Below are 21,367 nucleotides of genomic sequence, written 5' to 3'. Positions count from 1 at the left end.
TGGCGGCAAAATCACGAAGAGGTGGTATTTTGACCAATCAGATTTACAACATAACTAATTAGAAACAAAAACTAGCCAATCGCCGCACACAACACCAACAGGTGGTTTTGACCAATCACAAACGAACAACTGTACAACCAATCAGCTTTCTTGTTACTGTGACTCTGACAGGAACAACAAGAACTGGCCAACCACCGCACACAACACATCCGACACACGCACTAGAAGTTTGGATGTAAACAAATTATTGCAGGAGGGCCATTAAATGGCAAAGCCTATGCTTTTCCATTTTGTGTTCATGTAATCCCGTATTTTGATGTTATTTGCTGTGATGTTGAATATATGTTTGATGTTATTAAATTTACAAAAAAGTGAAATTTCCAGTCATCAGAGTAATTGTTAATTATTATTGATTATTATTATAATAAAATGTCGATTTAAACCAAGACAGTCTACTACCTCGATACCTCCATCATCCATGCTTGATATATAAACGAAAAAACCTAAAAACACAATTTGTTTTTGTCTTGATTCAGTAAGAGTATCATAATCATAGTCCTGAAATAATGGTTTTGCACGTCCACCTGATTTTTTAAAAATTCTATATATCGTGTAGGCCTAATTGACCAGCATTAGATCAGTGCTATTTCGAACCTTCTGAATATATTCCGTATAGTATGGTAACTAAAGAGTACACTTTCTGGGCAATTAAAAGTAATAGGCCTACTGATTATTATAATCCCGGGAAACGCATAATGGTTATTATTGTATAATGACCATTTTTATCAATGATATAATTTTAATGTTGGTATTTTAATGGTTCAAACCGAGAGCTTTATACCTCCCACCGGCGGATCTTGAACGATTTTATCATTCAATTTATTTCAAATTCATAAAAAAAAAGAGGATTTATAACGATGCTGGTTTAAAACTTAAAGCCTTGTCTACACTGTCAAACTTTATGTATCAAAAAAATGTGATGTGCCCATATATGGTAGTGCTATGCTTAAATATGGTAGTGATATGATATCATGTCCACATATCACTTTTTTTTTTACACATAAAGTTTGATAGTGTTAGACAAGGCTTTAGGTACACGGACTCTTAATGATGCTTTAATGGTCCTTGCCGTTTATGGTATTCATACCCAGCTAGTTCTGTCTTGAAATTCTGCCGACACAAGTCCGTGTATTATGACTATATGCGTTTCGTTTAATTTAGACAAAAATGTATTTACACTATTGGTAGATTATTATTAACGAAATCGAACATTTAAAAATTGCTTTTTGTAATTTACGAATATCATAGAATGTTATAAAGGTTTTTAAATAAAAAATAAAGGTGCAGTATGGGCCAGCCAGGATGAGTTTGTCTAATTATTTTCTTTTGTTTTAGGCCTAAATGAATGATTAGGCCTATAACATCTGCCCAAATAAGGCTACAGTAATTTAAATATGGGAGAACTAATGTGTGATACAAAGAAAATAAAATGTTCGGTGCAAGTGTGTGTTTTAATCTAAATAAAATAAATATATTGAAAGTAAACAAAGGTTTACTTGGATTGGATAGACAAAAATAGCTACAGTATAGGCCTATGAGGTACAAACTTTTTGATTACAAATTAGGAAATCCAGAGTGAACAAATTATGATAGGCGTCAAAAGGTACCAACAATAAGCTGGTAATTATTCGGCGGATTAGTAGAATAATGAAGAATACTACGTTCAAACCTCAGGTATAACATGGGATTGTGTATGGACGGTAAGGGCTAGAGTATGCCTAGAATAAAAACGTAGCATCAGGTTATTGTAATGATCACCTTACTTTAACGAATAATTCACATTCCCATTGTTACAATACAGGTGGCATAGCCGATTTTACGATTTTGCACGCTAATGAAAGAAAACGAATAAACGTAGAGCCACACTTCAAATTTTACAAAGATATAACAATAGGCCTATAGTTATGTAGCCTACAAAACTAATCCTATAAATGTTTATTATTACAAATTGAAGTGAACTAAAATAATCCACGACCACAATGCTTTTCTTTTACTTAAAAATGTTGCGTACTCTATCGACTCACCTCTTTAAACGGTAATGCTGCACTTTTTTTCTCGGTTCCTGCTTTTATAGTTCAATGACGCCCTCTGGAAATTTCGCATTTCATAGCCCTTTGATCCAGAGGTAATTTTTAAAATATTTAATAAGTCATAATTTAATAAATAAATGGAACTTTTTATATAGCACATGACCATCTCCGTTGCAAGATTGATGTTGAGTGCAAATAAAAAAACCAATCAGAGGTTGTATCACCACCGCGGCGTGCAGTGAGGACAAACATTTTGTGTTTGTCTTTTATATAGGCGGCCCTATATATAGATAGATGTGATTAAAAAAAAAAAAGTTTTCGAAATATTATAAATATGATTAAAGTATAGGTTATTAGGCCTCTGTTTCTTTTTGCCTGTGGGTTGTTAATGTGTGTAGTCCCGTTTCAACCGATTGTGTGCCAACACATTGCTTTGAAGTAAAAAGTTGATGAAACGTGACGTTTGGAGAAAATGTATAAAGCTTTATCTACACTTTCTAACTAGTTTGATAACAAATGATGTGATGTCCCCCAATATGGTAGTGATAGGCTTATTAAATATTAATCATCATGTAGCCTACTAGGCCTATAGTATCACGAACAAGTTTTCTCAAATTTGATTGTAGAGGGTATAGAATTAGAAGTTTGTGTAATCTAAACCCACCTACAAGCTTTGCTTTCTGTTGTATTATTATAATCATTATTATTATTTATATTAATTGCCGCTTGCGTTGCGCCAACTAAAGTGTGGGAACCAAGCATCACACGTTCTGTGTTAATGTATCGTATATTTAAACTCGAGCGAACAAACGGTACAACCCGGAAGTTGTGAACAACAACGGCCTCTCAGAGTTTGTGGATACTGTACCCGGTGTTTTGCCTATTTCAACCGTTTCTTCCAATATAAAATGTCACATCAGACAGGAATAACTGGTATTTAATGATTTTACATATCGTATTTTCATATGTGTCCAATACAAATTGAATTGAAGTTCTGTACATACGATTTTGATGCTTGTTTCTCTAGGCTACTTTGCTAAGCCACCTGTTTTAAGTTTCCCAAAGGGAGTGGGTGCGTTTTATGTGTAAGCCATGTGATGTAAGGAAGTGATCATTTGTGTATTTTTTTATTATTTTATTTTAGCTTCTCAAAATCTGAAGGCCTTCTTTGCTTCAGCAAAGGCAGATGAAAATATCAGAGCCATAAAAGTGAACATTGATGTTGAAAATGGTAAGTTACTAATAATAATATATATTCATATAGTAAAACAGTTCTAGGCCTAGGCATATATTGATATAACAATTGTATAAAAAAAATCTTCATGTACTGTGTAGAAATTTGGACGAGTGTAGATACACGTTGCAGAATTTGAACTTGCACAAGAATTTCCTTGTGCAATTTCAAATCCAAAATCTCTACTATTCGTAACCCCCCACCATTGACAATTTGTTAATGTCTTTTCTTACAGAATTAATGGAGGTAGCATCAAGCTATGAAGTTCATGGAAACTGGGAAGATGATATCCTTCAGTCTCACAAATAAACCACTTACAATTATTTAATGCAATGCAAAATCCAGTTAAAACAAAAACAGTTAGATCTATTATAGTTTTCACCTTAGTCCTTATTGCCATACCTTATTTTCTGCTATACCATAAAATAGGGCCCCCCCCCTCTCCCCACCCTTTTTGATTTGCAAATATAATTTTGAAAAAAAGCCCATCTTAATATCAAGCCCATCTTGAAAAGAAGCCCATTTCGATAAGAAGCCCACCTAAGAGTCCAAGCCTTGTTTACACTATCAAACTCTATGTGACAAAAAATGTGATGTGCCCAAATAATATGGTGACATGACATGATGATGTCATATCACTACCATATTTGGGCACATCACACTTTTTTTCACTATAGTGTAGACAGAGATTAAAGGATTATCCTCTTCTATGTCATATTTTTTGGTGTTTTTTTTTGTGGTTTTGAGATTTTTAAAATTTCATCTGGTATTTATGTTTTGTTCTATGACATAGCAATACATATTACAAATAGACAATAAGATACAATGCACTTTGAGTTTCTTTAACAATTGATTACATTATGATAAGGCTGTGCTGCCAATGCTGGTGCAGAAGGAATCCTGTTATGTTATATATCGACTGGACACCAAGACAGACCTAGGCTTTGAGTGGGTATTCATTCTGTATGTTCCAGATTTTTGTCAGGTTAGCTATCCACATATTTTTAATGCTAATTATTTTTTTTATAACATACCTGTATTCTTGGAATTTGATTGGTTAATTACACATCACATGTTGTTCGGTATTAGGTCTAACGGAAAAGTGATATTTAATGATGACAGGTTCCATATTGATGGCCTGTTATTTGTCAATGATTTACGATAGATAAATTGAAAAAAGGGTGTGTTATAAAACAATCAAACAAACAATATTTTGTATTCGTTATATATATTTATTTTATTAGATGAAAAATTTACTGCTCTATTTTTCAACTCATAAACATTCATTATTTGTATATTACTATAACTAGACCACTATTTGTTATATATATTTATTTTATTAGATGAAAAATTGATTGCTCTATTTTTCAACTCATAAACATTCATTATTTGTATATTACTATAACTAGACCATTATTTAACCAGCTATGCTTCTCCGTCCATTATTCAGGTTCGAGACAAAATGTTATATGCAAGCACCAAATCATCTCTTAAGGTAGAATTTGGCTCTGCACAAATCAAGCGAGAGTTGTATGGTACCATACCGGTAAGTATTCAACTTGTTGGTTATTTTGTCAACTAATTTGATTTCATATATAATCCAGATGAGGCCAAATAATCTGCAGTTTCAGGCCTTGTATTTTGAAAATTGTAGGTGTGCTACAAATTGCACTCCTCAACATATTCAGGGGTTGTTGTGTCAAGGTGTGTAGAAAAATAAATTGTGCTGTAAATTGCACTCCTCAAGGGCATTTTAAGAGTGTGTTTGGTTTGTGCTCTGTCTACACTATCAAACTTTATGTGACAATAAAATATATGGACATGATGTCATATCACTACCATATTTGGGCATATGACTACCATAATTGGTCAAACTATTTTGGTAGTGTAGACAGAGCTTTAATTGATCGCACTCTCATGTCTTGGGTTTATCATACATAATGAAAACATTATTAATTGGTTGTATATTCAGGATGATGTGTCGTTGAATGGTTACCACAAACATTTAGAGGCTGAATCTGCTCCAGCACCCCTAACAGCAGCTGAGGAAGATCTCCAATTTATGCGAAAAACCGAGAGCTTTCAGAGTATCGGAGTCGACACAAAACATCAGACGATGCAAGGGGTTAATTTCCCATTATCAAATGATGCAATAAAACAGCTTCAACGGCTGGCCAATCACCAAACGTCATATGTGCAGTTGGTAAGCTTACTTAAAACAAGGCAATCTAACAACAGGATGCTGAGCTCCAGAGATCAAAGGGTTTATCTGTGGCTGCGCCACGATCAGTTCCACGCCATTAAAATGCACAGCGCGCTGCGAAGAATATGTGAATAGTACAGTACTGTTGGTATTTTTCGCAGCCCGACATAAGATCAAAGGACTGTTACGAGTTCCTATCTTGGCAAGGCGGGCTTAACATCCTGTTGTTGGATTGCCTTGCTTAAAAGAAATGGTTGCTACCTATTTTAAAACAGCATATATCATCAGCAAAGAATCAATATTCTATTCAATTTGAATAGAGTAAGTTTATTTTGAAACATTTTGCACACTTCACCAATTCCTAATGTTGTATCTGAAAGATAAGGCAACAGGAGTATACCTTTTTGACCAAAATCAAGAAGTCTCCTCCAAAAGCAATGAATAAGAATCACTTCACATATCTTTTCATAATTCTTTTTCTATTCAGTCTTTAGATGTTGAAAAAGAAGAAATACATTTAAGTGAATACCTGGACGACATTGCAGCAAATGAGTTAGCATCACATGTCCCAGAATCATCACCTCGATATCACCTGTTCCTGTTTAAACACACTCATGAAGGAGATGCCTTAAAATCAATCGGTAAGGTCTCTTTAAAATCTACAAATAAAGTTGTGTCTCAATGTTTCATTCTCACGACGAACCACACAGCTACACCCTACCACCAAATATTTTTACTTGATAGGCGCGTAACGAAAAGTTGCTAATGCTGTACGATGATGCAAACCTGAACTGGATCAGGTGTGAAAGACCATTAAAGGTCAAACCTAAGCATTTAGGGTCATACATAAACTGCAGTATTATTCTTTCCGTTCATGAAAACCCACAGTGCATTCCTTTGTGTGGACAGACTAATGAGCTTGGGCAGATGTATGATACGTAGGCTGCGAATCACAGATTATTCTCCTACAAATATTTATCTGGATATCTTGATATTACTTGTGCATTAAAAAAATCATATTAGGGCAAACTGGAATGTTTGGACTACTTTACAATCTGTTGTAATAATTTGCGTTACTTCTTACAGTGTTTATTTACTCCATGCCCGGTTATAAATGTTCAGTCAAAGAGAGGATGCTGTACTCAACGTGCAAGTCACCTTTTCTAATTGGTATCGCAAACGAGTTCAATATAGAAGTTGCAAAAAGTGTAAGTAATTTTTAAATTGCAATAATTTAATTTGTAAAAGCGGGATCAATAATTGATACAAAACAAAACAAGGATTAATAATATTGCTTTTTTGTTTTTAAAGATTGAAATTGACGATGCCTCAGAATTAACCGAGGACTTTATCTACCAAGAGGTCCACCCTGTTAGGAACCTACATCGACCAACATTCGCTAAACCAAAGGGTCCCGCGGGAAAGAGAGGAGCGAAACGACTAATTAAAGAATAGTGTAGCAATCATTTTTCGAATTATACAATTTTATACCAAACTTTGGAGCCTAGAAATAATCTTTTGATAACATTTTGGTTGATTTGCAGTGTAGTAAATCAAAACAATTTTCCAGAATACTATTTTCAATAAAGAGTTATATTTTTACATGGAAGAATTGTGTTCTGTACAATACTGTATGCAATGAATACATGGCGACAAAATGGTACTCCTATGTAGATTTGCTCAAACCCTATCAATAGACACACTGCATGATTAAATACTGTAATTGTAATTAGGATAACTGTATAGAAAAAACATTATTTTTACTATTAAAATAAACTTTCAAAATGTGTTAAGATGTAGTTAATAAAAAGAAAAAAATTACCTAGATGTAAGATTAAAAGCTACTTTAATAACATATTGTTAGCAAGAAGCCCTCCTGTTTATGCAAATTGTTGAATAGATTATTACTGACATATTATGTTACTTGAATTTGGACAGCTTAGGGGTTTAAAAGGATAAAAAATGTACCAAATAGGCGATATTGAAAAAATCAGCCAAATTGAAATTTAATATGACATTTCTGTATATTTTATCAATGTTTTGAGTTTGAATTTATATAAAATTTAATATATATTTCTTATTAGTTTATTTGAAATTGAATAGCATGAAGAAAATAATATTGAATGTTAATTAAGTAGTATGTTATAATAAAAATTTACTTTGACCTTTAACCTTTAATGCATAATATTCTTTTGGACGAATAACATTGTCAATTATTTTCTAAAAATTAATTCAGGGATCCAATTAGAATTATTTCTAAAACGTGAAAGATATGATTTTTAGACATAAACTGTTGTAAAATCTTAGTACTTATTAGAATTCATTTTATTATTACATTTGAACTGCAGAATAAAGACATTTTAATCTAAATATTTGGTATATAATGTTTTAATTATGTTATGATTGCATAACAGTAGAATACCTATAACAGTGACTGAATTTTTCACACAAAATTCCTAGATCTACCTATAAAGAAGCACTTAATATGCAACTAATTTTACTTCAAAATGATAAAATGTTCTTCAAAAAGGTACAAATCATTTTAAAAGTGGAATTTTTTTAATGATGAAGAGAGTGAAAACAAGAAAGAACGCTGACTGATGTTGATAACAAGTTTACGGTACACCATGTGATCGAAGCCTATTGATCAAAATGTTGATTAAACTCAACGGTTCTTTTCAGAACTACACACATGGTGTGCAGCAAATTTATTGAATTTCCCCTGCAAACCTTCAACAGTATAATACTCTGTCTACACTATCAAACAAATATGGTAATGATATGACATCATCATGTCCATATATGGGCACATCACACTTTTTTGTCACTTAAAGTTTGATAGTGTAGACAGAGCTTAATGCTAACTTACATACAGATTAAAACAAACATTCTGAAAAGTTCTGTCATAAGTTATCCTGATTTTCGTTTGATTTGATTAAATTCTTTTTCTTTAATTCCTCTTCCATGTAGTCCAGCATCATCGGTGTCATACTCTTTCTCATTTGACTAGAAAAAATGTGAAAAAAATACATTTTTAAGATAAAAGTCCCAAAAATATTTATAAAAACATCTTCTTTAGATACCATATAATACTACTGTACAGTACAACCCTATTAAAGGAACACCTCTGGCACCCAATAAAGTGTCTATGGGTTGGCCTCAGTGTTAAAACATTCATTACTCTTTCATCATTCTTTTCAGAGGAAAGTGTCCCCTTAATAGGGGTGCCCTTTAAATAAGGTTTTCCCAAAGTTCTACTGTATTTGAATTAACAGGAAAAGAGAGTTTTCAACTATTATAAGTTGTTGGGATGGCAGACAAGGAGATGGTATTTTAACTTATCACGGTTGTGGTCATGTGGTCTAAATTTGGAAATAAAACAGTAGAACATGTAATACTAAAATAGAACACCACTGAAGCAATGTAGAAAGAACAGTTCATTCTTCATTGGTCGAAGAATTATTATTATTAAGATATTAAATGACCGATTATATGGTATTGGAAAAAAGGCGATACTTACATATCTTGCCAGTGTTCTTTAGCGTATTCAATACGTTTTCGACGATAACGCTCTAAATTATATTCTCCTTTTAATACTTGAAACCCTAACATGAAAACACCAGCAGGAATTCTGAGAAAAAGAATCAAATTTTAAACTTTATTGTCCTTATAAGGGCGATGAATAGTGAGGAGTAATTTACACTAAATTATTTACTTATAACAACATTAGAAAGTTTTCGATTTGCGACGACTGACGACATAACTAGGTCAGGTCAATCGATGTGTCGTCAGAAGTGTGTGTGCACAGTGGATTACCCTTATTATCTATAACCAAAAAACTTACCCAACAAGTGTTCCAGCGAAAGCACTGCCCACCATACCTTTGAGACCTAAATTAAATCTATACAGAGCACCCATCGTTGCTGAGTAAAAAAATAGAAAAAACAATGAAGACTAAAGATATAAAAAACCATTTTGGAGTAGAAACAGCTAAACAAAATTGCTAGCCACATCAAACTATTATACTACTATACAAAAATCACCACTATTACTCAGCCTACATACAATAGGAAAATCAATTGGATGTTATAATCCATATTTATGCATACTCTGTAACTCAAATGTAATTATTTTGGAGAAATTCTCAAGCAAAATGCAACAAATTACAATACACAATCACTCAATGTTTTGATTAAATACAAATGATATAATCTAATCACCATGGATCACTTACCACTAGCAACAGCATAGTTGAGTAAATCATCTTTATTTCTATATATTGCTAGATTTGTTGATAGAATACTGAAAAAAAAAAAGATTTATTAGATTTAGATTTAAAGATGTATTGTCTCCGGAAATCATGAAAAATGAAGATTAATAAAATCAAACTTTGAATAGTCCATTTTGTCTATATTTTCCCTTTAAATCACATTTTTTTCAGGTAAAGAAAATGTGTTTGCTTATATTGTTGGTCAAAGTGAATAACTATTATGGAACATTAAAATGGCATATTCAACATTTGTTTTCAAATACTTTTTATATATTTATTGCAATAAAGATGATTCTGATTTGATTTAACCAATAATGATGTGCACAAATAAAAATAAATTTATCACAATTAAAATCAACGAACAGCTTTATTAAAAAAAACATCTTACTGAAATGCTCCACCTAAAACTGCTGACCGCCATCCCCATCTAAACCCATAACGTATAAAACCACGGGATCCCGCATTCTGGGCAGACCTCTGTGGAAGATAAGCAAATTTATAAAATTTGGTTGATTCCTAAATTGGTTGTCTCTGAATATTATTTCTTTCTATACAAGGATGCCATATTATTCCACAACATCTATTTAATAAGTTTTAAAAGACAACATTTCAGAGTACAGTATCTAAAACCTGAAGAATGTAGGGCTAAAGGCTGATTTACACAGGTGAGCGCTAACGATAAGTGCCAATCGGCATAGCTTGCGCCATGGAAAATCTGTATTTATCTTGAGCGGAAACTTAAGTTAGTTAAGATGTTTTAAAAGGTACCAAGCTTGATTAGCTTCGGCTATATCTTGGCTACCTTTTGTATTGATTAATTGTTTTGTTTGATACAATAAAGAAGAAGTGATAAAGAAAACTCTGTCTGCTACGCGTTGTGTGTAAATGGTCATAAGGAATAGCATAGATTCTATATTTTAATTACCGTTACCGTTCGTCTGTGTAAATTGGTTTAGACCTACACTGCCCTAACATATCACCATCAAACAGCCACATTTAGACAGGTTGGGAACCACTGTGCATTAGACGATGCAATTTGGTCTATTTTAAAGATAATCCATTGTTTAAAAAACCACGCACCACTGCCTGTATTCGATGTTCATATACTTCAATGTTGGATACTTCTATATAACGACCTCGTGCATGACGTGCTGCTGGTAGACCTCCATAAATAGCGCCACCTATGAATGCTGTAATCGGCACTATAACCATCTCATACAGTTCCTGCCTCATGCCTTCTTTATCCATACTGTCAATTGTAAGTAAACATATATTTGTTGAATAGTAAAATACATAAACATTACCAAGGTACTTGTTTAGGTGGGGTCTAATGGATAACCTAATGAACCATAGCAAACTAAATTGAATCAGGGTACGACAAGTTATCCCCAAAAACTCAAACTTTGTGGCTCTATAGGTCTGCCTCCACTATCAAACTTTATGTGACAAACAAAAATGTGATGTGGCCATTATCGTCATATCATTACCATATTTGGGCATATCATTACCATATTTGGGCATATCATTGCCATATTTGGGCACATCACACTTTTTTTGTCAAACTAGTTTGATAGTGTAGACAGAGCTTAAAAAGGGATGGGGACAGAAAGTATCCTATCATACTGTTAACTGTAAATTTCACTCTCTATCATTGTATACTTACTCAATGGTATAAACACTTTGTAGTCTTTCTAAGCCATTACTTTCCAAAGGTATGTTGTATCTTCTTTCCAATTCTCTTAATTCTTCTGATTTTGCTGCAACCTTTGTTTCCATGGTAATTTCAATATTTCGTCTGCATCACCCACTTGTATTGTAGTGCACTGATCTTTCATCAGCTGAAAATATTTATTATTTAAAAAAAATGTAATTTGTAGTAGTAGGCCGGCTAGATAGAGAAGTTAGGGAAAGGTCTAGTTAGGCACTGAACTCCATGATCAGGCTAGAGCCTAGGCTCTGCTAGTGGGCCAGGGCACCGGCCCAGCCGGATGGTGGCCAGGGCAGGCCTGGCTGGCCTGGTATGGTGGGGGGTGGGGGCACGTAGTAGGCCTAGTATGCAGCAACTGAACCAGCCAGCAGAACAGAAAGAAAGAGCTTTAGCTTGCTATGTCTAGCCTCTATTATAGTTAATATATTACGCCTAATTCGTTTAAAATTAATATAAAATATCAAAGCAATTACAAAATAAATGAAAAAACTAGGCCTAGGCCTAGCCTACTTACCGCCGGTAGAGAAAGTACGTCTCGCCGTGCTCGACGTTACAACGGTACTCTAGTCAAGCCTACTCTGTTCTCCACGGTCCACTACCTCCACCAGTATTGAGGGCGCTATCTGAGTATGATTAAATATCAATATTCAATAATTGTATATGTTTTTTACACGGTTTTAAAATTAGTTTTAATCATTTTTAACTACTTTACAATAACAAGTAATCAAAATAGGCTTACTATAATACTTTAGTACTATATTTATGTATACTATACTACAATTACACTCAATGAATGCAGAAAAAACGGCGGAATATATCAAAACAAATAAAAACTTTAAAAAGTTAGTTCATATAGTTCATTCATATTATAATTAGGAAATAATAATAATAGTACTACTTTTATCATTTTACACGGATATTGCGCACAAAAACTTACTAATTTTAAAGAAATGATAGGGGGAAAAGTACCAACATCCTTGTCAGTCAGGTTCCGCTATAATTGTACTTAAACAAAATGTATACACAACATTTTTCTTACATTACAAGAGAAGCGGATTTGTGTTAAGTACGATATTTACAGAGACGACATTGATATAATTTCTTATGCATACAATAGGTCACTTATATGTCACTTATTTACCTGTCTAATCAAGCATAAAGGTATTGATTTAATAGATCAAAGAGTTCAACCGTCACATTTCACTGCATCTTGTTCATTGCAGTACTGCTATTGCAAATAAGTCGAGAATTCTAGTGAATTCCTTTAAAAGTATTGTGTACAGGGCAACTATCATACGGCTGTTATATAACTCCTAACAAGGTAAGAAATATGCAACCTTTTTACGTAACATGAGGTATGTCTACCCGTTATGCGTTTTGTTTATAGTAAAACTCATTTATACAAAACGTTATGCATAGTTTTACATGTATTACATGCCAATACGTTGAGTCGATTTTTCCAGAGGGCGGAAGACACATAAATAGGTTGTTCAGAACAGTGTCTTAAAACTCTACACTATCATGCTTTATGTGACAAGAAAATATGATGTGCCCATATATGGACATGGGCACATCACACCTTTTTTTGTCAAACTAGTTAGTGTAGACAGAGCTTTCTTTATACAGAGATAGCATAATTTATATTCATTATTCCATTCACATGCTTTATTTTTTATTGACTGTTCTTTCTAGTCTGTCAAATGTAACCGAAATAATGACTGAATTGGCATATTAAATTTATATGGATTTTTATAATTTGATTTATATAATTTTATATTAACTTTTTTATATAGATATGATGAAGACATCAGCAGACACCAACGTACACCATCTTCAACCCTTATCTTCCACTATACGTTTTATCGCATATGGAGTTCACGGCTTTCTTGACGAAATCGTTTTTACAGCATTATGGCAGCTAGTGTTTGAAGCATTTGACCCTCGTTTAATCGGCTACACATCATTGTATTCATTCATAATATACGGAACAGGCAGTTTTATTATCGAACGTTTATATCTTCGCCTACAAGAAAAAGACGTTCCATGCATTGTACGGGTGTTTATATACACACTGATAGCATATGCTGTGGAATTAAGCTCCGGTTTAGTTTTACGACAATTTGATGCATGTCCATGGGATTATAGTGACCGGTCATTGAACTTTATGGGGCTTATAACACTGACCTATGCCCCTGGATGGGCGCTTTTAGGCTACTGGCAAGAAGTATTTTCCGGATTTTTATTAAGTTTACGACAACCTGTGAAGATAAAGCAGAATTGATGACGTTTAAAATTCACTATCATAAAGAAATGTCATTCTAACATATTCAGATTTATTAGAAAGCAATAAATATTGTTAAATGATATTTTTAAAATGCATTGTTGTTGTTTATAAAAGGACCATGTAAACATTTTCTACTGCAGTTACTGCAGTAATCACATTTTGTTACTGAAATAATATGATTTTAGTTTGTTTTAATGTAGAAGTTTATGAGGCAGTCACTTTAATAAACAGTGTGTATGATTACACAGAAAAACTTGCTAAATTGTTGTATAAACAAGTAGTAAACAAAATGTAGTTACTGCAGTAGAAAATGTACATGGTCTCTAAAGGTAGTTAAATTAATAAATATATAAAAGGAATGCGATATTTTAAACATACGACTAAAATACATTACATTGCTAATAGAAGATGCATACTGTTTCAACATGGAGTAAAGATACTCCATGGTTTCAATGAAATATTTCAATTGATAACAATATCTGAACAACAAAAATGAAAACCTAAATACCTTTAACTACACTACCGTATTTCTTTCAAACCTATGTTGCAATTACACACACTTCTTATAAAAATACATAATTAATTGCTCTATATACCTAACACATCATTATTTTACCTACTTCTGTTTACAATTTATGGAATATTACATAGTTTTTGCTGCATAAATTATGTTTTTCATTCAAAAATTACGACATTGCATACTACACTAATCTGCATATAGGTACAATAGCCACTTAGTTAAAAATAAAAAGATTCTCTCCCAACCAAATACCAAATTATTTTCTGCTATAACCTATAAACAATTAATATAAAACAATTAAATATATTAGCACTCCACAATATACTAAACTGTGTAAATATATCTGGCAAGAAATGTTATGCCTCATTTATTATTTGTTGTAAAAAATTGAAAATCTGTAACTGTATGGTTACAGTGGAGCCAAAATGTAATTGCATTCTAAAGGGGAAATCCCATTACCTTATTAAGGGCAAATCCCATTACCTTATTAAGGGCAAATCCCATTACCTTATTAAGGGCAAATCCCATTACAACATGAAGGGCAAATCCCATTACAACATGAAGTGGAAATTCTGTTAACTCATTAAGGAGAAATCCCATTATACCTCATTAATGGGAAATCCCATTATACCTCATTACAAATGAAGGGGAAATCCAATTACTTACAACATGAAGGGGGACGTCCAAATAGATTATAAAGGGATACAACATGGATGAGGGAAAAAACCCATTACAACATCAAAGGGAATCCTATCGTATCGGTAGGGTAAACCCCATTACATCATCATTGAAAGGGAAACCCCCTCATTAAATCAAGGCTTTTAAGTGCCATTCATTATCCACTAAAGACTTGATAATTTGTTTGCTTCTGTTTGGCCAAATTGGATGAAGTTCACGACTCAATTTATCAGCAATTTCATTTGCTGCCTCTACAGGAGTGATATTGTCATCTTCAGCTTTCTTTAGAATCTTATTAGTAATGTTGAATATCTGTGAAAAAATAATAAATATATTTATTTATTTGCACTATATCTAAAGCTCTGTCTACACTATTAAACTTTATGTGACAAAAAAATGTGATGTGGCCATATATGGACATGATGATGTCATATCACTACCGTATTTAGGCATATCACTACCATAGTTGGTCACATAAAGTTTGATTGTGTTCTTTGTAGAAAGAGTAGAGTTGAACATGTTTACTGGCAGGGACGAGTATGCTAATTCATTGAGGAATTTCTACCTTTGTGACTAAAATAGATAAACAACAACTAGCTAATAGCTTTTGAAATTATGTATACCTTTAGGTGGATCGGTATATCTAACCCCAAACTACCATACTCACCGAATTCTCCCACTCTTTGTTAAAATGACGCGTAATAGCCGGATCGTCTGGGAGTCTTCCGTAAACCTCATTTGCGCAATTTACAATACCCTGGAAAAAAAAAGAGTAATAAATATTATCCTATATAATATGCAGTGTGGTGACATCACACAATAAGTACCCTTTTAAAATAAGTTCCAAATTCATGTTCCCTGTTTATTATTAGGCATCTTGTTTAAATAAGCGCCTTATGTTAGTGCTGCATATAAATAATTGTAGTTTTGCTTGGTTCCCACTACAGTAGGATGCAACGGCGTAAGCGCAACATATGTGATTTGACCAATCACAATTGATAGATTATTCGAACTGTCACTTGTCATTGGTTAACTCGCTTGCAAAAGGACTACGTTCTTGTGATGGGAGCCAAGCTTAAGCATTCTGAAAGAGATGCCTGATAAAAATATGTGCTCCATCTAAATAAGTGTTGATGAAATAAATATACATATAGTATATATAGGACAGGGACAATTGGAGGGTCATGATTGCCAACCTTCGGATCGAAGACGGCACATGAATAGTATATATTTACCATTCTATTAGCTAGAAAGTCAACAATGTAGGAGATGCCTCTTTCCTTCAGCAACTCGTTATCTGCTGGGCATCCTAGCTGGTTGTTGGCTGCACCGCATACAATCTTAGCATTGATCATAGGAATCGTATCTGCATTCAAAACCTGTAAATAAATAAATTTGTTTAACAGTCACGTAACGCAGAGGCCCCTGGCGTTTTCAGACTTTTTGAACATATTTTAATGGCTGTTTTTTGAGATTTACTTGAGAGTGTTGTTGTTTTTAACTTACGTTTCCAAGAGCACAAGGAGAGAATATATCGCACGGATAACCTGCTACAGAATTGTCATCAATCTCCACCTTTTCAACTTGCAAAATATCTTTATACTGTAAATAAAACAAATTCTCATAGATTACGATATGATACTATTTATAGTCATTTAAAGGTAAAAATAAAATGAGTGAATTTGGTTGAATTAATATGCAATTAGACATATAAAGCGTCTTAACCAGTGTTAAAGAGATCCTACAAGCTATTAATAATACAGGAATTGAATTATAAAGAAATGATTGTTGGCAGCGTTTAGTGTTTGATTTAGAGTGATCAGTCTACCACTACCAAATATGGTAGTGATACGCCCAAATATGGTAGTGATATGCCCAAATATGGTAGTGATATGCCCAAATATGGTCATGACATCAACATGTCTATATATGGCCACATCACAATTTTTTGTCATATAAAGTTTGATAGTGTAGACAAGGCTTTATGCGAGTGAGAAAAATAGGGGATGATGAACAACTCCAAGACTATCAGAAGACTCTGTAATAAAACCTGCTGTTGAAATGGATATTGCAATAGAGAACTGATTACCTTTGGATAGAACCGGTTTCTCATGTCCGTTACTCGTATCTGGTGACAATCTGTCACGTAGATATGCGATACGCCTTTTTGCAGCAGCTCTTCTACAATCACAGTTGCTAGGAAACAAGTAAACAGTGGATTACTCAATTATTATTAAACTATTTTTTTGCTTTAAATTAAATTTTTTCATGTAAATCATTTTGTTTTCGATCCAGTTTTTGGTCAAAGTGAATAACTATTACGTGACATTAAAATGACATATTAAAAAAAAAATTTGTTTAGGGGGAGAATATATCTTTAAGGAATGTCTGTATATTATCATAGACCACAGGTAAGAGGTTTTAACTGTGTGTAACTTTACACAGATGAAGTACTTTAATTGTCTTACCAACATTACCGGCTCCCTGGATTGCAATACGTTTCCCTACCAATGAACCCATTTTAAGGTAGTCCAAGGCTCCTTCCATTGCACAAACAACACCTACAAATAAAAAACACAGTATACACGAAACATTATTATACATTTTAGATTTTTTTAAAAACTCGTAGTGTTCAGTAAACCTAAATATAGTGTTTATTGCCGACCAAACTTAATGCGGGAATTTTAAATGTACTCACCCTTTCCTGTTGCGATTGAGGGATTTCCGGATCCGCCCTTGACTTCTGATATACAAGTTGTATAGCGTGTGAACATGTGCACGTTGTCCAAGTCAGACACATTTAAGCCGACGTCCTCCGCAGCAACTAAAACAATATTCAGAAATTATATAGAAATATTAATAAGTACATCTTGTACAGAAGTGTCTATTTTGTAGTTAATTTTTTTTTGGTCAGCGCTTAGAGGCGCCCTGCATGTTGCGATATACAAATTGAACATTATTATTAAAAGCACGATAAATTATAAAATAGTTTATCTATCCTGTAATTGGCGAGTTTGTGTTTGTTATTGGATGCGTATGAAATAAAATAGTACTATATGCACAACACAAGAGAATCTGTCCATGGAAGTTCAAATTTGGTTGCAATTTTCGTTAAATAGAAAGTTACAGTATAAATTGTTACTGGTAATTCTTTGTGTATACATTTGCTTGCAAAACACAATGCATGTATTTACAAAAATATATTTTCAGATTAACAAAACAATTGGTTTTAAATGAACAAGGAAGTGTTTATCAAAGTTATCAATCATATCACTATCATATTATTGAAAAACATGACAAAAGTGTGCACAATATTAATATATTAAAACATTGACTACTGACATGCAAGTGGCAGTGTGCAGATTAAAACAAACATTATGTTATTCCACTTGTATACTACACCCTCCCCCATTTTTAAAAATTAAAATTGGAGACAAAATGCTGAACTTTATAAAGCTAACAAAGCAGCAAACATACCAATGCAACCATTCAGAGAAGAGAAAAAGCAGCCCAAGTCATAGAAAAGTTGCGTACGAAACTCGGGCTGTCGATGACGCTTATCAGGTGGTTCAGGAACCAGTCCTATACCGCCACCATACCTCAAAAAATGCAGAATTAGAGTACACATATTAATCAGTGCAAACAAATAAACATAAAATGTACAGCTTTAGCATGTGATAGAGAGCAGACGAAATGTGCTATTAAACTATGTCTGTCTACACTATCAAACTAGTTTGACAAAAAAAGTGTGATGTGTCCAAATATGGTAGTGATGACAGTATCATGTTCATATATAGGCATATCACAACTTTTTGTCACATAAAGTTTGATAGTGTAGACAGAGCTTAAGGTTATTTTTAGAATAGAAGAAGAATAAATGAACCCATATACCGTACGGATAATGAGAAATATTTTTTAGGAAAGTATCGAAAAGTCCATTTGGTATGTAAATGACATTTCGGGAGATTATGATGAAATTAGGACACTGTCATTCATTGTTTATATGACATTATATTTATGTTTTGAGCAACAAAATGTTTTTGTAACATGTTCCTTATAAAGGTTTTAAGAGTTACATTCCTGTATTTTTGATTGTAATATTATTTTAATAAGACAACCACTGTGTTTTGTAAAGGTCACTAAATTAAGAATACCAGTAGGTATATGATTTTGAAGGCTATGTTAATAGACCAGATGGCGCACACATGCACCAAATATCATTGATATTCTAGGCTGTAAAATTTGCATCAAATCAAAGATACAGTACTACTTAAAATTGTGAATGACATTAAAACGTAGAATATTAAATTGATTAAATGAGAGTTAAAAGGCTTTAGTTGAATAATATGGAATAAATTATAATTTGATAAAGATTTTTAAAGTAAAATTGGTTACTAAACCAAATAATGGCTGATTTCACTTGATCACTGAGTTCTATTTATTAGTTTTAGGTGATCTTTTAATTAAATAAATCCATTTTGGAAGGTTCAGAGATCTGTTGCAATTTGTAATTTGGTTGTATTTTACTTCTTTTAGTTATGGGTCATTACATGAATACACAATTGTATGATGTATTGATCCCATTGTCATAAATCAATTTGTTACTAATATTAATACAACATTTCTGAATAAATATTTAAATTTTATCATATATATTATTTATTATTAGAGCACCATAATTCTAGGAGTTTATATAATATTAATAGAAAGAATTAGTAGAGCAGTATAAGAAACAAAATTAAACAAAAAAATACAAACATGAAAAATTAATATCTATGAGAAAGTAAAAAAAAGAATGAAATTAAAATTGAAGGAGGGTAACTCTACCATAACAGCCATTGAGAGAGGAGAGAAACTCTCCATAATCATAGAACAAAGAAGTACGAAATTCTGGGTCCTTGTGGTTGTCTGATGGTGGCTCCTGGATAACGCCCTTGCCGCCACCGGCCCTGCGGAACAGAACGATGCTAATAAATGGTGCCAAATCACAAGAAAAGAACACTTGCAATGCAAATTAGATTGCATTTAAAACTATGATGAAAATTATGTTTTAATAATATTATAAGCAGTAATGTGGTAAAAAGTAATATTATTTGAATAAAATAAAAGGTAATTTATTTCAATGTAATGAAGATATTACATATTTATTCATTTTGGAAATTATTAGTAATGAATAATTATGGACTCAAGAGAGAATATACAAATTTGTTTGATAGTTTTTGCATGTCACTGGAAATACAAGATTTAATGAACTAGTGCGGTGTTATCGCAAGAATTTGTTATATATTTATGTACATAAAAATTTAGTATTAACAGCTATAAACAAGTTATTCTTTACCATAAGCCAGCAAGGGCTGACTTGACGCCCATACCCTGTCCAAGGCGTAGACCATCTCGTAGATATGCTTCCATGTCTGCGTAATCCCACAAGCGTATACCACCGCACTGGGTAAAAATAAAATAGATTATTATATTATATTTTTATTAAAACAAAAATTACATTTTAAAAAACCCTGAAATTTGAAAACAGGTATTATCTTAATTTTCTCTTATTATCTCAATGAACTTGTTTCTACTGAAAAAAACCACCAAACTTATTATTAATTAATTGGATAGAATTGTAAAATGACGCAAATAACAAAAAATAATTAAAATATTACCGCCTGTCCCCGGTTTGTTCGCCATATAAATGCACCAAGAAGACAATTTGTTCGCTTTCCTAACTGCATAAAAATGCCTTCATGTTCGTCAAAATCTACTTTGTCTTTTAACAAAAACAACTTTAATTCTTCAAGAAGTCCTGGATGCGAAACTTTCACCGCCTTCTCTTCGGGATCAAATACTAAATACAGACGTCTGATATTTTCAGCTTTTAAATAGTCAATGAAATTCTGAGGGGATAACTTCAATAAAGACGTTTTGGAAGAGGCTGAGCCTGTATTAGCAACTAGAGGGGTTGTTAAGAATGTCCGATGGTTGGCTAGAGGCCAGGCCGCACTACCACCACCACGAAGAGATCCACGACCGGTTTCATCCTGCCGGTTTTTGTGGAGGAACACTGGCTGGCGCTTGGTGAATCGATGGCTTTCGTGGTTGTAATTAAACGTATTGCATGCAATATTACGAACGCTTAGATTCAATGAAGGTGAAATATAGCGTTTAGCATAATATCTAAAATTATTAAGTGATAATGCCATCATTTTGTTACACTTTCACTCTCTGAAGTTAGGCCTAACCCACTGACCTTCTCTCGCGACGAGACGACGGCAATATTTATAAAGTGCGCCCTCTTTGGTGGACATAACTAAAAATAGTCTTTGAGCTAGACTATAATTATAACCTACTTAATTATTTAGTACGTCTGGTATAAAAGACTACGC

General features: G+C 33.0%; 4 protein-coding genes across 4 annotated transcripts; 2 read left to right on the top strand and 2 right to left on the bottom strand.

The window, feature by feature from the left end:
• The first annotated feature begins 2,914 nt into the window (after positions 1-2,914).
• LOC144855778 (twinfilin-1-like) lies at positions 2,915-7,139 on the top strand. The gene is made up of 9 exons (XM_078713704.1): positions 2,915-3,023; positions 3,235-3,321; positions 3,560-3,612; positions 4,184-4,309; positions 4,775-4,870; positions 5,297-5,527; positions 6,015-6,168; positions 6,614-6,735; positions 6,839-7,139. The coding sequence occupies exons 1-9, from the start codon at positions 2,999-3,001 to the stop codon at positions 6,980-6,982; spliced, it is 1,038 nt and encodes a 345-aa protein (XP_078569830.1). The 5' UTR covers positions 2,915-2,998; the 3' UTR covers positions 6,983-7,139.
• A 206-nt stretch (positions 7,140-7,345) lies between these two features.
• On the bottom strand, positions 7,346-12,128 carry LOC144855780 (complex I assembly factor TIMMDC1, mitochondrial-like). Its single transcript, XM_078713706.1, has 8 exons — positions 12,020-12,128; positions 11,461-11,635; positions 10,878-11,046; positions 10,186-10,274; positions 9,762-9,829; positions 9,372-9,450; positions 9,048-9,158; positions 7,346-8,533 (listed from the first exon to the last, which is right to left on the bottom strand). Exons 2-8 carry the CDS (start codon positions 11,571-11,573, stop codon positions 8,431-8,433), a joined length of 732 nt encoding a protein of 243 aa, XP_078569832.1. The 5' UTR covers positions 11,574-11,635; positions 12,020-12,128; the 3' UTR covers positions 7,346-8,430.
• Positions 12,129-13,300: 1,172 nt separating this feature from the next.
• Positions 13,301-13,786, top strand: LOC144855222 (transmembrane protein 229B-like). Its single transcript, XM_078713031.1, has one exon. The coding sequence runs from the start codon at positions 13,301-13,303 to the stop codon at positions 13,784-13,786; it is 486 nt and encodes a 161-aa protein (XP_078569157.1).
• Positions 13,787-13,818: 32 nt separating this feature from the next.
• LOC144855777 (leucine dehydrogenase-like) lies at positions 13,819-21,239 on the bottom strand. The gene is made up of 10 exons (XM_078713703.1): positions 20,648-21,239; positions 20,326-20,432; positions 19,815-19,936; positions 17,686-17,811; positions 17,456-17,548; positions 17,077-17,183; positions 16,494-16,589; positions 16,223-16,366; positions 15,655-15,744; positions 13,819-15,299 (listed from the first exon to the last, which is right to left on the bottom strand). Exons 1-10 carry the CDS (start codon positions 21,185-21,187, stop codon positions 15,117-15,119), a joined length of 1,608 nt encoding a protein of 535 aa, XP_078569829.1. The 5' UTR covers positions 21,188-21,239; the 3' UTR covers positions 13,819-15,116.
• Positions 21,240-21,367: the final 128 nt, after the last annotated feature.

Source organism: Antedon bifida, chromosome 11 (assembly GCF_963402885.1).
Source record: "Antedon bifida chromosome 11, ecAntBifi1.1, whole genome shotgun sequence".
In the NCBI taxonomy this organism is placed as follows: domain Eukaryota; kingdom Metazoa; phylum Echinodermata; class Crinoidea; order Comatulida; family Antedonidae; genus Antedon; species Antedon bifida.
This window is presented reverse-complemented; position numbering and strand designations above follow the sequence as displayed.

Bases quoted from the DNA above. Each gene is read 5' to 3' on its own strand.
- LOC144855778 (XM_078713704.1), top strand. From the start codon at position 2,999: ATGTCACATCAGACAGGAATAACTG. The intron at 4,310-4,774 runs GTTAGCTATCCA...TCCATTATTCAG, and splicing joins ATGTTCCAGATTTTTGTCAG to GTTCGAGACAAAATGTTATA. The intron at 6,169-6,613 runs GTAAGGTCTCTT...TACTTCTTACAG, and splicing joins AGATGCCTTAAAATCAATCG to TGTTTATTTACTCCATGCCC.
- LOC144855222 (XM_078713031.1), top strand. From the start codon at position 13,301: ATGATGAAGACATCAGCAGACACCAACGTACACCATCTTCAACCCTTA.
- LOC144855777 (XM_078713703.1), bottom strand. From the start codon at position 21,187: ATGATGGCATTATCACTTAATAATTTTAGATATTATGCTAAACGCTAT. The intron at 20,433-20,647 runs GTAATATTTTAA...ATTTTTACCCAG, and splicing joins GAACAAACCGGGGACAGGCG to TGCGGTGGTATACGCTTGTG. The intron at 17,184-17,455 runs GTAAGACAATTA...CTTGTTTCCTAG, and splicing joins CCAGGGAGCCGGTAATGTTG to CAACTGTGATTGTAGAAGAG.
- LOC144855780 (XM_078713706.1), bottom strand. From the start codon at position 11,573: ATGGAAACAAAGGTTGCAGCAAAATCAGAAGAATTAAGAGAATTGGAA. The intron at 10,275-10,877 runs GTGCGTGGTTTT...TATCTTCCACAG, and splicing joins AACATCGAATACAGGCAGTG to AGGTCTGCCCAGAATGCGGG. The intron at 9,830-10,185 runs GTAAGATGTTTT...TTTTTTTTTCAG, and splicing joins GTTTTAGGTGGAGCATTTCA to TATTCTATCAACAAATCTAG.